Below are 14,958 nucleotides of genomic sequence, written 5' to 3'. Positions count from 1 at the left end.
CAGACTAAATTCCTAAGTTCCTTGGAGTCCCGGGACCAAGATGGCGACCGCTGCTGCTGTGGCTTAGGCCGCCTCCCCAGCCGGGTGGGCACCTGTCCTCCGGTCCGGAAGGTGGCCGGCTGTCCCCGGCCCACACAGGGTGCTGCCTCAGCGCCTCTGTGCTTCTGCCTGTTCCAGAAGCTGTCAGGTTCTCTGGCGCACCCTCTCACCTGTTCAGACTAATTTCCTAAGTTCGGCGGGTCCCGGACCAAGATGGCGACCGCTGCTGCTGTGGCTTAGGTCGCCTCCCCAGCCGGGCGGGCACCTGTCCTCCGGTCCGGAAGGTGGCCGGCTGTCCCCGGCCCACACAGGGTGCTGCCTCAGCCCCTCTGTGCTTCTGCCTGTTCCAGAGGCTGTCAGGTTCTCTCAGATGTTTCTCTTTTAAAGTTGTGTATATACTTGCCATTTTCGTTTGCTTTTGTTTATCTGATTTTGTTTTTGATTTTCCTATTGAAGCCAGCCCCTTGTGTGTTATGTGTGTCAAACCTCTTTATCATTGAGCAGTGTTCTTCAACCACTTGTAATTATTAAGCATGTTTTACTAATCTCAAATTGAGGACAACCCTAATAATGTTTCCTGGCTGCAGGAGACCTGGGGCAGTTACTAGCATCTACATGATTACTAAGAACTGTTTATAACTCCCAATTCCATGAGATCTGGTGCTCTTTTCTGGCTTTTGTGGACACTGCTCACGATGAGCAAACATACATGTAGGCAAATCACCCACATGCATAAAATAAATAAATCTGAATAATTTCCCCTTCCCAGGTATTTAAGAAACTTAGTTTTATAAAACTAAGTGGTTAGAGAGATGGCTCAACTCCTAAGAGCACTGACTGTTCCCCCAGAGAACCTGGACCTGGGTACAGTTCCCACAGTTAACATAGTAGCTCCCAGCCATCTACAACTCTCGTTCTCTTCAGGCTTCCCTGGATACCACGTACACACTTGGTTCACAAATATGCATACAACCAAAACACTTATATGCATAAAATAATACAATTTTCAAAATATTGTCATATACCTTTATTTATGATTTATGATTTACTAATACTGTTTTAAATGCCATGGCTCAACTTTCTAATATGTAAACATAATAGTATATGATTCACTCAATATGTACATATATATATATATCATACCTAGATAGATAGATCAACTCTCTAATATATACACATAATAGTATATCATTCACTCAATATGTACATGTATATTTATATCATACCTAGATAGATAGATAGATAGATAGATAGATAGATAGACAGATAGACATACAGACAGACACACACACACATATGTACCTATAATTATGCTAGGCTTCAAAAGTGGTATAGGTTTCCTGTACAGTCATTTCATAATATCCTTAGAGAGATGATTCTAAGACATCATGTGTATTACAAAATCCATGAATGCCTGTCTCCTATTTGAACTGTTGCAATATTTGCACATGAGCTACATAAATTTTCCCATAATCTGAAAGAAATTTCTATATTACTTGTAATAACTAATATAGTATAAGTGTTTATGTAAAGAATTGTTAAATTATATTGTTTCGAGAAAATTATAAACAAGTTTAGTTGAGATGCAAGTCTTTGAATTATTTCCTACTATTTTTGTGTATATAGATGAAAGTCTATAGTTTAATTATTTTATGCTCTGTTTGTACATGTTCCACATTTTGGGAAGGGAATGATTCAGAATCTCATTCAGGTGATTAATCTCAGTTAATCTCTAATGTATTTTTTGAGACAAGAACTTTCATTGAACCTGGAGCTAATTGACTATACTGACTACCAGGCATACCTCCAGTATCCTCCTGTCTCTGTCCCTGAGGAGATGTCATATATGTGTGCCACAGCATAGAGGTTTTTTTACATAGGTGTTGAAGGTCAAACTCAGGTCCTCATACTTGTACAAGAACTGTGCTGACTGACCCATCTCCTCAACCTTGCATTTTGGTACTGCTTTCAATCCATCCGGTGTTCAGATCACAGATGTAGAACATGGATGCAGCAGACTGAATAGATACACATACTTATCCCCTCATCTTTATGTATATAAAGATATATACTAGTTTATAACTTAGCCATTTTAATATTCATTTTTAAATGTGTATCTCTTGCTAATTAACAAAGTTCCAGAGAATTTAGAGACCAGCCCACTTTGTTAATTATTATGTCCCCAACATGTTTGGCAGTTGTCATTACGATAGTCAAATGACAAATGATATTTGAACAGTTGAGGCATTTAGAGAGAGCAGTGCCGAAGAAATGAAACAGTCAACAGGACTTAAATAAGTAAAATACTTTAAATACTTAAATAAGAAATATACAAATATATAAAAGTAATTAATTTGTGTTTTAATTCAATATTTTGTATTTTGAGAATTTCATACATGCATATTGTATTTACATCATTTGCACCTCTCCTGCTCCTCCATCCAAATTCTCTGTGTCCCTCTCCACTCCTTTCAAATTTATGATCTGCTCTTATTTGTTATTGTCATACACACACATACATATATACATATGTATATATACATGTATATGCACATATATACATACATATATACATGTATATACACATATACATACATGTGCATGTTGCATACATACCACATGCAGGACTTGTTCATTGATATCCCTATGTATGTAGGCTAATGGTTGACTATGTGGGATTGGATAAACTATAAAGGGACTCATTCCTACGTGTGGTTGGGTGATTGTGAAGTTTCTCTGTACACATCAGCATGTCAAATGATAATTTGATTATGCCTGCCTCACTTAAGCAACCATATTGTTGAGATTTCATGAGTATATTTTCCTTGTTAGGTCTAGGAGATGCTCAACAGCAGGCAACATGTCCTCTGGCTTTAGCAATCTTCTTACCCACTTCTCCTAGATGTTAGCCAAGCTTTAGATGTCAGGCTACATTGTAGATGTATCAAGTGTATTTATACATCCCCAGTCATTTAGTTTCCTGATGTTTGATCAGGCAAAGAATCCCTGAACTTGACTCAGAAATGTAAAATGAAGCTCCCTTGATGGTAGATCTTAGTTATACTTGCCTTTGGTCATATGGATACACATAAATTCAACAGAAATTATATTGGTTTAGGAAAAGGGAACAACTACGGTCTATGACCACTCCAACCACCCTTGGTTGGCTAGATTTACAGTGGAAGGCATGAGCTCCTTCCAACTGAGGGGCCTTAAGTCGAATTGGATGAGTGTTGCTGATCTCCAAGATATAATTGACACCATTCGATCTTTGAGGCTATCTTGCTAGAGTGGTCATTACTGTAGCTTGCAACTTTAAATCTGGGGAAAACTATTGATTGCTTTTCTCACTTCATAGCTTATGCCTTCCAATACAATGACAGTGAGTCTATCAGAGAAGTCACTCCCAGCTCAAGTCCACCAAGTCCTCTGTCCACAGTGTGTAATGCTTTAAGTAATAAAGACTTACCTTCAAGTTCTGGGAGACAACTAAGAGCAATGGCAATAGTATATGCTCCTTGGTCAATCTCTTTCACTCACCTGACAACTTGAAAGGAAAATTTGCATACTTGCCACTGTAGTTTTTGTTATATAATCTGTGGCACTTGGAGACAGCATTATTGTCACCCCTTTGGTATAACCTTATATACACACATACACACACAAAATTATATATTCACTTTGTGTAAGTTTGTAAGATGTTTCTCTATGGTCTTTTCAAACATTCATAGTGTCATATATCTCGATTCCCTGTGCCTCTGTCCTCCCCTCTTACCCAGTCCCATACCTGTTTTGTTTTTGTTTTTTTTTTTCGCTTTTCCCACTTCATAACACCTAATTCCTGCTATCTCCCTCTCTAGGAATCCTTTTTCTCTTGGATCCTGTCTACTTTTGTGACTTCAGTCATTACAAGTTGTATTTTTTTTTATTAATCATTTTATTCATTTACATTTCAAATGATATCTCCCTTCCTGTTTTTATCCCTCCAACAACCTTGCCAACCCATCCTACCTTACCCCCTCCCATTTCCTACTATGTGAGTGCTCCTCCACCCATTCACCCACTCCCGCCTCACTCCTCTAGCATCTCCCTACACTGGGGCATCAAGCTTCCCTCCCCTTCCATTGATGTCAGATAAGGCCATCCTCTGCTGCATGTGTTCTGGCAGGAACCCAAGGCAAGAACCTGGAGGCAGGAACTGACACAGACTGTGGGTGAGTGCTGCTTTCTAAGTAGCTCCTCATGTGGCACTCAGCCTGCTTTACATCCAGGGCCCACCAGCATAGTGGTGTCAACATCCAAATTGGTTGGGGCCTTTTCATATCAATCATTAATCAAGAAAATGACTTACAAACTTGCCCATAGGCCAGTCTTTTGGAGGCATTTTCTCACTTAGGAGTTGTTCTTCCCAAGTTATGTCTAGACTTACTTCTAGTAGATAAAACCTACCTAACATACCAATGGAAAAAATACAGGATAAACATTTAATTTATAATAAAGATGTTATTTCAGACCTTATGGGTAAAGTTAGGTATTTTTCTTATGATATGATTGAAAGTGAATTGTTTATTAAATAAAGTTGTTTAATGGTTTAGGAAGAAATCATATTACTCTTTCCTGACAAAAAGGAACCTATTGTGAAATGAATGAGGAAATAACTGAAATAAAGGAAACCCTCCCCTTGCTTACTTAATCTTTACCACAGAGAAGTCTCTCTGGGCGTGAAACAAACTAAATACCTTAAAGATGGTTTCTTGTAATGGTACTAACTTCATTTACAGTGTGATCTAGTATATCAGAATATTAAAGAAAAAATGAACATGGGTAATATTTTTAATAAAAAATTAAATAGGCTTAAAATTGGTTAACGAAGTGTTACACATGCATAGTTCAATAAGTAAGACACTATGGGTATTGCTCATTTATTACAACATGCCAATGATGGATGGATGGGAAGGCTTGCCTATAATCCCAGCCTTGAAATACTGAGATGGGAATCCACAGTACAACCTGGCTGATATGACTAGCCATATCTTCAATGCCTGACTTGAGAGATCCTCCCTCAATAAGATAGAAAAGCAATTAAGATAGATTATCCATATGAACCTTAGGCCTCCACATTAGAACATATGTGAAGATAGAGGGGATCTCTCTCTGTCTCTCTCTCTCTGTCTCTCTCTCTCTGTCTCTCTCTCTCTGTCTCTCTCTCATACACACACACACACACACACACACACACACACATACACACTTACTTACTTTACTATGACAGAATAGGCCACTAATTCAATAAAAATGACTAAGAAAGATTCTGTGTTCAGTCTCACTAGCAGTTAAATAAAGCACAAGAACAACTTGATTGTGATATTTGAGCTTTTTCAACCTTACAAATGTGAATGAAGATGGAATGATGTCTCTGTGCCTTGCAGTGGTACTTCTCTCTGGGTGATGCCTATCAGGAGCCTTCACAGGTGTCACTACCCAGGCAGGAGTCCTTACTTCAAAGACTTGTTCTGCACAAACCCTTAGAAACTGCCAGTATGGTTACCGTGCAGATACCTATTGTAGTTTTAAATTTTAGTGTTTATCGTGGTATCAGGCTCGCATGTCTGCCTGACCTCATTCTCATTTTGCTTTGCTTCTGTGATACTTTCTATATTAAGTAGTTCAGTAGATGATGATTCTTTGTAATTAATTTTTTTGAGAATTTTATACATGAGTATTAATTGTATTGATATCATTTCCACGTCTCCTCTTTCCCCTTCTCTGTTAAACCACAACTCATTTGTCTTTTCAGTGTTTCCTCTGGTTTTTTTTACATGATACTATATCTTATCCTTAAAAAATTAAAATCTGTATTAATGAGACTAGTCAATAATGTAACAACGTGCTTACTTTCCCATTAAAGGTATAAATAGTGCATAAGATTAACTTTTTAGAGCAAAAATAAGAACTAACATTTTTGTATGTGTGTGTCTATTTGTGTGATCCACTGTTGAACACCAGTATATGAGAAAACATACTAACCTTGTTGAAGTGCACCGAGAAATATCACGTTTCTGACTAAACATGTTTAAAATTATATTGAAAACTTCATTTTCTGTCATGCTTGCTAAAGATTGTTTCTTTTATTATCCAACATGCCTAGCTAGCTGACTTCAGCTCTTCCTAAATCTACAGGCGTTCTAATTTGGAGCCATTATATAATGAAAACATTGGGTGTAATTTCTTAGGTCTACAGTTCTTCATTGCCCTTAGTGCAGATCTTTATACTGTAGCTCATGATTATAATTTGCATAAGTGAAATTCATATTTATGAGTACAGATCTTGAAGCAACTGACAGGTGCAAGGTTGTCTACCATGCCAATTTATTGTTTGTCTTGTCATTTAAAAGATAACTACTCCATATATTTTAAAGAATGCATGCTCTGGTTGAATTAGAATCAAATTTTTAAAGTAGACAGAACTCAATTTGTAGCATTCCACTTTTATGCTTTCCTATATATCGTGGCCATCTTTGTGGTAGCGATTGGTTGAATAAGTATTTACATGTCTCTTAGAGTGCCATTCATATCTTCTGGCCCCGTGTTTCAGGGTATGCATGAGCTACTAGCGCCTATCATCTTTACCCTCCACTGTGACCACCAAGCTTTTCTACATGCCAGCGAGTCTGCACAGCCCAGGCAAGTCATTACATGAATTTGTTGTTCTCAGCCCTTACTGTTATCTTTTGTGAAGTATTGATTTTATTTCATGAGATCAATCCACATTAAATTCTAATGCTAGTTTAGATATAGAGTAAGTTTGAATCATAAGTGCCTTTGAAACATTAGATCTTTGTCAAATGAAGACAGAAAAGTAATGAACCAAAGAAGAAATGTTTGTTATAATTTTTAAAATGCTGACGATTGATTCTACCCAGATATGACATGCTCCAAGTTTTCTCAGAGTTGAATCAGAGTTTTTGGAGACACTTTCTCCAGACCAGCTTTGACTTGGCTTAAGTCATAAAAGTAGTGCTACCAAGAGCCATTGTCTGTACATAGACTGCCTTTTCATGTTTTTGAGATATACTCACGTATTCGTTTTTTGTAATCTTTAGTAACAGTTAAAATTTAGCTATCTAACTTAAAATGCCAGTAATGCAACCAAGAAGAATTTTATAAATGGTATTCCAGTCTAGACAAGTTTATGTTGATCACACGTATTTGTGTTATCTTTCCTAATCAGATGCAAGCTACCTATTTTATTAGACCTAGGTCCATATTATTTTAACCTTTGTCTACTAGAATATGAAGTAGTTGTTGTATGATATATGGTTCTCTATTTATATTGATTTCATCAAGTCTTGACACAAGTAACTTACCTTTGAAATGATTTGAGTGACTGTATAGTCTAAAAATGAAGTAAGTAGTCTTGGGATAATGTTTTTGTGCAGTTCCCTTTCTGCTACTGCCACATGCAGAATGCATTTATAAGAACATAGAGGTGATTGAAAGTAACTCCAGAACGAGTAGACTTTGCTGTTTCAGCCTAGTACAAAGTAGGAAAGAACTGAGTAGATTCGCTAAAGGTGCTGTAAGTGACTCATATTAAGATGAGATTTGATAAAAAGTTAATAAAATACACTTCGGCATTGCATTTCAATCAGTACTACAGATTTTGTTTGTTTTGGATGAAAAGTGATTTATTATAGAATAATAAATTATTCTAGATCAAACATGGTCAAGGACTTTATTGTCAGTTTTTACATATGTTATCTGGAGTGATCAGATGGTTATTTCATTATCATATGAGCAAGTAAATCACATCTTTATGCTCTTTATAAAACAACAGAATTTGTTCCTGGAGTTGCCCTTTGAGAGGTTGACTTCATTGTGTGTGCGTTAGCATATGAATGGAGACTGAGGCCAAAGCTGCTTCTGCCCTCCTTAATTAAACACTGCTTATTTCCAGAGTTTGAATTGTCTTTTTTTTATGTTAAGTGAGGAAATGAAAACTCTCCTGAACCCTGAGTATCTGGAGCATGATGCCTAGTAAGTACTAAGACTCTTGCTTTTTCCTTTCTTTTTTTTAATGCCACCAGTACTATAGTAAAGATTAAATATAGCATTATTTTATCTTTCTAATTTTTAGTGCAATGTTCTCACAGCTTATGGAAACTGCTGAACCTTGGTTTTCTACGTTTGAGCATGATGGTCAAAAGGTAACTCATATTATAGATCTTTTCAGTATACTTGAGTTAACAAATTCAGGAAATAACAGCATGTACTAAAATAATTAATTATTTCATTTTAACATATATAATCATTTTTATGATAAAATATGAAAATACTTAGGACATAATTAAATTATTATAAACTTTTTTTGTGTTTTTTGTTTTTTCAAGACAGGGATTCAATGGGTAGTTCTGGGTAACCTGGAACTCAGAAAGCTCTGCCTGCTTCTGCCTCCTAAGTAGTGGGATGATTCAATCCATACCTGGCTATCATATGGATATCCACCATACCTGGCTATTATAAAATTTTTATTGCTCTCTTTGTGAGTTTTTTTATACATTACTATTGAACTACATTGATAAAAATCTGTGTCAGATAGATTTCCTTTCTGTTATAGTATATTATTTTTAAACTCACATATTTAATATTTGTGTTCTCTATTCTTACATTTTTTTACTTATTTTTATTGCTGCTTTGTATATGATTGAAATAACTCAGGGATAGCATTTGAGTAGAGGAAAACCTTAGATTTTTCTGTATGAGAAGAAACTTTGGGGGAAGCAATAACAGTCTGTACTTGAACATTAGATTTAAAATCAGTGATAAACTAAGAATCGGTACCGAGGGATGGTACAAATGCTAACAATACAGACATAAAAATTAAGGACCAAAGATCAAGAAAGGTCAGATTAACAAACACATGAAAATTTGATGTTGTAGGAAAGGAAGCCGAATGATGTTCAGAGATTTTAATTTCAGTACTTCTGTTTTACAGTTTTAAAATCATTTTTAAATCTTTTAAATCATGACTTGGCAAAAGAACAGACAGAAAACACTTTTTCTAAAATGATTCTTTCGTTTTTACCCTTTTGTGTAGTTTTGATAGCTTACATAATTTTCATTTAGTGTCTTAGTTTTTATTCCCATAAGAAATACATTTCCATCAAAGTGTTGAATTTATATTCTATAGCTAAGCAGATCAATTGGCCAGGAGCATCTTGAAGAGCTTCATTGCCTCTAGCCAAATTCTCTTGGAAATTTTAATGTCACAAGAGAAACTGTTTGAATAAAAGATACTTATAAGATATATCCTGGCTATAGCTTTATGAGCACACTCATCACCTGTCCATTTATGGTTCATGATTCTACATTTTATGCCTTTGTTAGGAGGAAGTAGTTTTGATTCTTTAAATCCTTTTGATGAATAAATTAAAAGCCATTTTCTGTATTTCTTAATTTCAAGTTAAAATAATATATGTGCTATTTTTCTTACTTTCAGGGAAAAGAAACTCTGATGGCCCCCATTCCCTTTGCTCGACCACAGGATTTAGGGCCAACAGTTGCCATTGTTACAAAAGTCAACCAGATCCAGGACCATCTACTGAAGAAACATGATATTGAGCTCTACATGCACCTGAACAGACTAGAAATTGCACCACAAATATATGGGTTGTAAGTTTTACGTTTTTCTTTTAGCTATTCCTTATTATGATTTTCTGGTAGCTTCTTTTTTATTATTATTAGATATTTTCTTCATTTATATTTCAAATGCTATCCTGAACGTCCCCTATTACCCCCATCCCCCCGACCTGCTCCCCTACCCACTCACTCCCACTTCTTGGCCCTGGTGTTCCCCTGTACTGGGGCATATAAAGTTTGCAAGACCAAGGGGCCTTTCTTCCCAATTATGGCCGACTAGGCCATCTTCTGCTACATGTGCAGCTAGAGACATGAGCTCTGGGCTTACTGGTTAGTTCATATTGTTGTTCCACCTATAGGGTTGCAGACCCCTTCAGCTCCTTGTGTACTTTCTCTAGCTCCTCCATTGGGGGCCCTGTGTTCCATCCAAGAGATGACTGTGAGCATCCACTTCTGTGTTTGCTAGGCACTGGCATAGCCTCACAAAGGACAGCTATATCTGGTAGCTTCTGAATAGCAGCTTCGTGCAGTGGCAGTATCATAGCCCGTGAGGTTTATCCGAGGCACGATTATTGCTAATTAAAAACTGAGTAGCTCAGTTCCCTAAAATTAAAAATTGTTCTAGCTCCATGTTATTTATTTGCTAAGTTTTATACATTACTTTAACATATCTTCTCATCTAATCCTCCACCAGTCCTCAGAAGTCACTGTTACTCCTTTGTTCTACTCTAAGAAGCTAATCCTTTTAGACTAAGTTTATAACATTTAAAGTTACGTTATAAATCACTGTTATAAGTCCTGTCAGAGTGGTTATGCAGTTTTCAGGATTTCTTTTGAAAAAAAAAAAAAAAAAAAAAAAGATGTACTTCCCTTCTATTGTTGGAGTTTTCCATCTATTATCCTTTGAAGGGCTGGATTCATGGAAAGATATTGTGTAAATTTGCTTTTGTCATGGAATATCTTGGTTTCTCCATCTATGGTAATAGAGAGTTTTGTTGGGCATAGTAGCCTGGGCTGGTATATGTGTTCTCTTAGGGTCTGTATGACATCTGTATGATACTCTGGCTTTCATAGTCTCTGGTGAGAAGTCTGGTGTATTTCTGATAGGTCTGCCTTTATATGTTACTTGATCTTTTTCCCTTACTGCTTTTAATATTCTTTCTTTGTTTTGTGCATTTGCTGGTTTGACTATTATGTGAAGTGAGGAATTTCTTTTCTGGTCCAATCTATTTGGAATTCTGTAGGCTTCTGGTATGTTTATGGGCGTCTCTTTCTTTAGGTTATGGACGTTTTCTTCTATAATTTTGTTGAAGATGTTTACTGGCTCTTTAAGTTGGGAATCTTGGTTCTCTCTATACCTATTTTCCTTATTTTCCTATTTTTATTTGGTTAAAATGAAAAACGTTTTTCATTTTGCACTTTCTTTCACTGTTGTGTCAGTGTTTTCTATGGTATCTTCTGCACCTGAGATTCTTTCTTCCATCTCTTGTATTCTGTTGATGATGACTCCAACATCCTGATCTCTTTCCTAGATTTTCTGTCTCAAGGGTTGTCTCTCTTTCTGATTTCTTTATTCTTTCTATTTCCATTTTTAGATCCTGGATGGTTTTGTTTAATTCCTTCCCCTGTTTGGTTGTGTTTTCCTGTAATTCTTTAAGGGATTCTACCTGTTTGCCTGTGTTCTCCTGTATTTCTTTAAGGGAATTATTTATGTCCTTCTTAAAGTCCTCTATCATCATGAGATGTGATTTTAAATTAAAGTCTTGATTTGGTTTGTTGGAGTATCCAGGGCTTGCTGTGATTGGAGAACTGGGTTCTGATGATGCCAAGTAGCCTTGGTTTCTGTTGCTTATGTTTATTATTATTATTATTATTATTATTATTATTATTATTATTATATTTTCTTCATTTACATTTCAAATGCTATCCTCAAAGCCCCATATACCCTCCCCCCTCCCTGCTTTTCAACCCACCCATTCCCACTTCCAGGCCCTGGCATTCCCCTGTACTGGAGCATATGATCTTTGCAAGACCAAGGGCCTCTCCTCTCTTGCACTTGCCTCTTACTATCTGGCTATCTCTGTTGTTAGCTGGACTTGCTGTCTCTCACTGGAGTTTGTCCCTCCTGTGAGCTTGTGAGCTTAGGTGTATCAGCACTCCTGGGAGATAAGCTATTGCTGTCCTGGGTTAAGGTACAAAGACCTTTGGCACAGGGTCAGTTCCAGGGCGCAGATGAAAACCAGAAACCAGAAATATCATGTCCGGGGCTGCTGTGTGGTTCCTGTGTGCTGTGGGCCCTGGGCAGATCCCACTTGGCCCACATATTGGGATAGTAGTGCTGGTCTCACATGTAAGCTTAGGCATGTCAGCACTCCTGGGTGACAAGCTACCACCAAATGGGATCAGAGTGCACAGAGCTGTGATACAGAGTCAAATGGCAATAGTAGGTTTTTCAACTAAGCTATCTAAAAAAGCATGGTGTTGTATAGGGAAAGAATCATGGATCTATCCCTGAAACCTAGAGTCCTGTAAACTATCTATATTCTTTGGATGCTTTCTGGGTCAAATTTTGGTCTCCCCTTCATCCTTGTATAAATGTACCTTTTATTCACCAGAAGTAATTGTTGTCTTGGAGACTTACCGCTGAATCAGCTCACCCTTTCTAGTTCTTTCTAAACTCTAATTGGCTGGTTCAACAACTCAGATGTTCTGGCCCAAACTCCTGTTCAAGTTGACTGATTCAAACTGGCATCTCTTGTCTTCTTACTGAATTGCTCTGCTTGGACTCAAACTACCTAACAATTTTGTCTTAGTCAGGGTTTCTATCCCTGCACAAACATCATGACCACACCAATCTGCGTGCTGTTCCTTTAAGTCAACTTTCTTACTTGTGGATTCTCCTAAGAGTTGGGTGTGTCCTGCTGTGACTTACTCTGTCAAATCTTTCTTGAATTCATCACTTTGCAGTTTACAAACTACCTTTAGTTTTATTTTGGGGGATTAAAGGATTGTACTAAGGATATGTCTATATTCCAGCCAGCTCATACTGTAATCCACCGCATGTGTGCCTTCCATCTGGACTATTTATACCTATAAGGTCTTTGGATGTGATCCTTTGCCAGAGTAGCCATGTTCCTGGATTAAATGTCCTCTATAGCTTTGAATTTCTTTCTGGGAGACAAAATGTGAACATGCTGTATTAATTTTTATAGCCCCATAACTTCTTTTTTTTGTATTAAATACATATTATTTTCTTTTTCATTAGATATTTTCTTTATTTACATTTCAAATGTTATCCTGAATGTTCCCTATACACTCCCCCAGCCCCGCTCCCCTACCCACCCACTCCCACTTCTTGGCCCTGGCATTCCCCTGTACTGGGGCATATAAAGTTTGCAATACCAAGAGGCCTCTCTTCCCGATGATGGCCGACTAGGCCATCTTCAGCTACATATGCAACTAGAGACATGAGCTCTTGGGGTACTGGTTAGTTCATATTGTCATTCCAGCCCCAAAACTTCTTGAACATGATAGGAACTCAGTCATTCCTCAGGTATGTGTGTCTTTGTGTGTTTTCCCAATAATTAAATGTGGTAAATTAGTGGTTTAGTTAGTATAAGTTGCTATGTAAAGCTGTAAAAACAGAAGTATTCATCACATGAAAGAGAAAAGTATTCTTTTGTCTTCATCTATTGCTGGGCAGGTTCGTGGCAGATACTATTATGAAGCCTAACTCTCCATTATGCCCGTTATTGAAAGAAAAGAGCATTGTTGCGATGTAGAGAGAAGGTTCTCAGTCTTGCAAACTATAAAAGCTCTCACTTGGGACCAGAATACAGACTGGGGTTCAAATTACATAAAAGGACCAGTGAGTGTTTTATTTATATTTTTGTGTGAACAGAGTCTTTTACTAATAATAATTTCAGCCCTTTTTGGGTTTTTTGGAGCTCTAGACTCCAGTGAAGGATTCTCGTTTCTTGTGATTTTGGTGCTTATTTTTGTTTGTGTGATTTAGTTATGGCATTCTTGTTAGAAATGACATACTTCCTTGTGTTACATAAATTATAGGGCAGCATAGTACGATATTATGGTATTGCCATTTATAAGTGAAATACTATGTTTGTCAGTATAAAAGATGAGGAGTTAAATTCTGGTTTCCTTTCTGTGATGCAAAGGCTTGGTATACGTCAATGCCTCGTGGACAGTTTTAAGTTAAAGAAAGGGCTTAGGGTTGGTTGTTTAAACTTTTCTTTCATAAATAAACTGAAAACTGATATCCATCTTTCCTAATTTCAGTTATTGCTTGCAAACTAATAGGGTCTTTAATACAATGAAAAGAAGTTACTACTAAACAGCTTCAGTAATTTTTAGCAGTTTAATTAAGCTGGTGACTTTACTATGCAGTCAGGTAGCATGAACTTGGAGTATATTAATTTATACCCAGAATATTCGTTTTACTAAATGTTTTACCAAATCTATTTTTCTAACTTTTAAAATTCTTTTACTTTTCTAAAAACAAATTTGATACAATCTATTTTCTTATCATATTCTTCTTACCCACCCCCCAATTCCTACTCCACTTCATATTCCTTCTCTCTCTTACACACACATGCACACACACACCAATAAAAACAACACACGGAGTCCATTTTGTTTTAGACATCTGTTACTGAGTGTGACCTTTGACCTGGTTGGTATACCCAGTATCAGGATGTTGAAGAAAAGTCACTACTACTCCATTTTTAAAAGCAGTTTTTATAAAAGTTTGTAATTTGAAGATTTATGAGGAGGGAAATGTGCCATCTATTTATGTTTGCTGCATTCATAGTAAATATTACTAAGCCAATAAACTTGTTTAACATAATAAACTTATATAAAATCAATCATTACTATGCAGTAACTGTATTAACATTGGCTGACATCATTCCAAATGATTTTATCTTAATTTCAGGTTAATTGGTGGTATTCATCTTGAAATGTATGACTCAATACCCATAAACTCCTGAATATTACATAATATCTAGTGTGTTAATGCTATTGTTATGATAATACAAAATAATACATCCTAAAAGTAATTTACACCATGTTTTCTATTAACTTTAAGAATGGTTACTACTGTTAGACTGAAATGGAGTCATTAAAATAATTAACATAGGTCATCTTTTGTTTGTCAATTATTGTTCGATACTGGGATATTTTTTAAAAACACATTTTGTGATAGCTGTCATTGCATATTAAGCCAAAATAAAACAGTGGGTTCTTTACTGGTACCTTCCATGG

The 14,958-nt window shown here is 36.5% G+C and overlaps 1 protein-coding gene and 1 pseudogene across 7 annotated transcripts in view; both read left to right on the top strand.

Moving 5' to 3' along the window:
• The window catches only part of Tbc1d5 (TBC1 domain family, member 5), a 448,076-nt gene that overhangs the window by 253,962 nt on the left and 179,156 nt on the right, over positions 1-14,958 (top strand). For all 7 annotated transcript variants that reach the window (XM_030250062.1, NM_028162.4, NM_001285991.1 and 4 more), the window contains exons 10-13: positions 6,635-6,723; positions 8,026-8,076; positions 8,177-8,246; positions 9,539-9,711. Coding sequence is in view for 6 of the 7 variants with exons in the window: in NM_028162.4 (NP_082438.3) it covers positions 6,635-6,723; positions 8,026-8,076; positions 8,177-8,246; positions 9,539-9,711 (383 nt within the window). In the remaining variant the exon portion in view is untranslated. The remainder of the gene's footprint in view (positions 1-6,634; positions 6,724-8,025; positions 8,077-8,176; positions 8,247-9,538; positions 9,712-14,958) is intronic.
• Gm25177 lies at positions 10,197-10,348 on the top strand (annotated as a pseudogene).

The sequence above is a fragment of the Mus musculus genome, chromosome 17 (assembly GCF_000001635.26).
Source record: "Mus musculus strain C57BL/6J chromosome 17, GRCm38.p6 C57BL/6J".
Lineage (NCBI taxonomy): Eukaryota > Metazoa > Chordata > Mammalia > Rodentia > Muridae > Mus > Mus musculus.
Note: the sequence above shows the minus strand (reverse complement) of the source record. Positions and strands in the feature narration are given on the sequence as shown.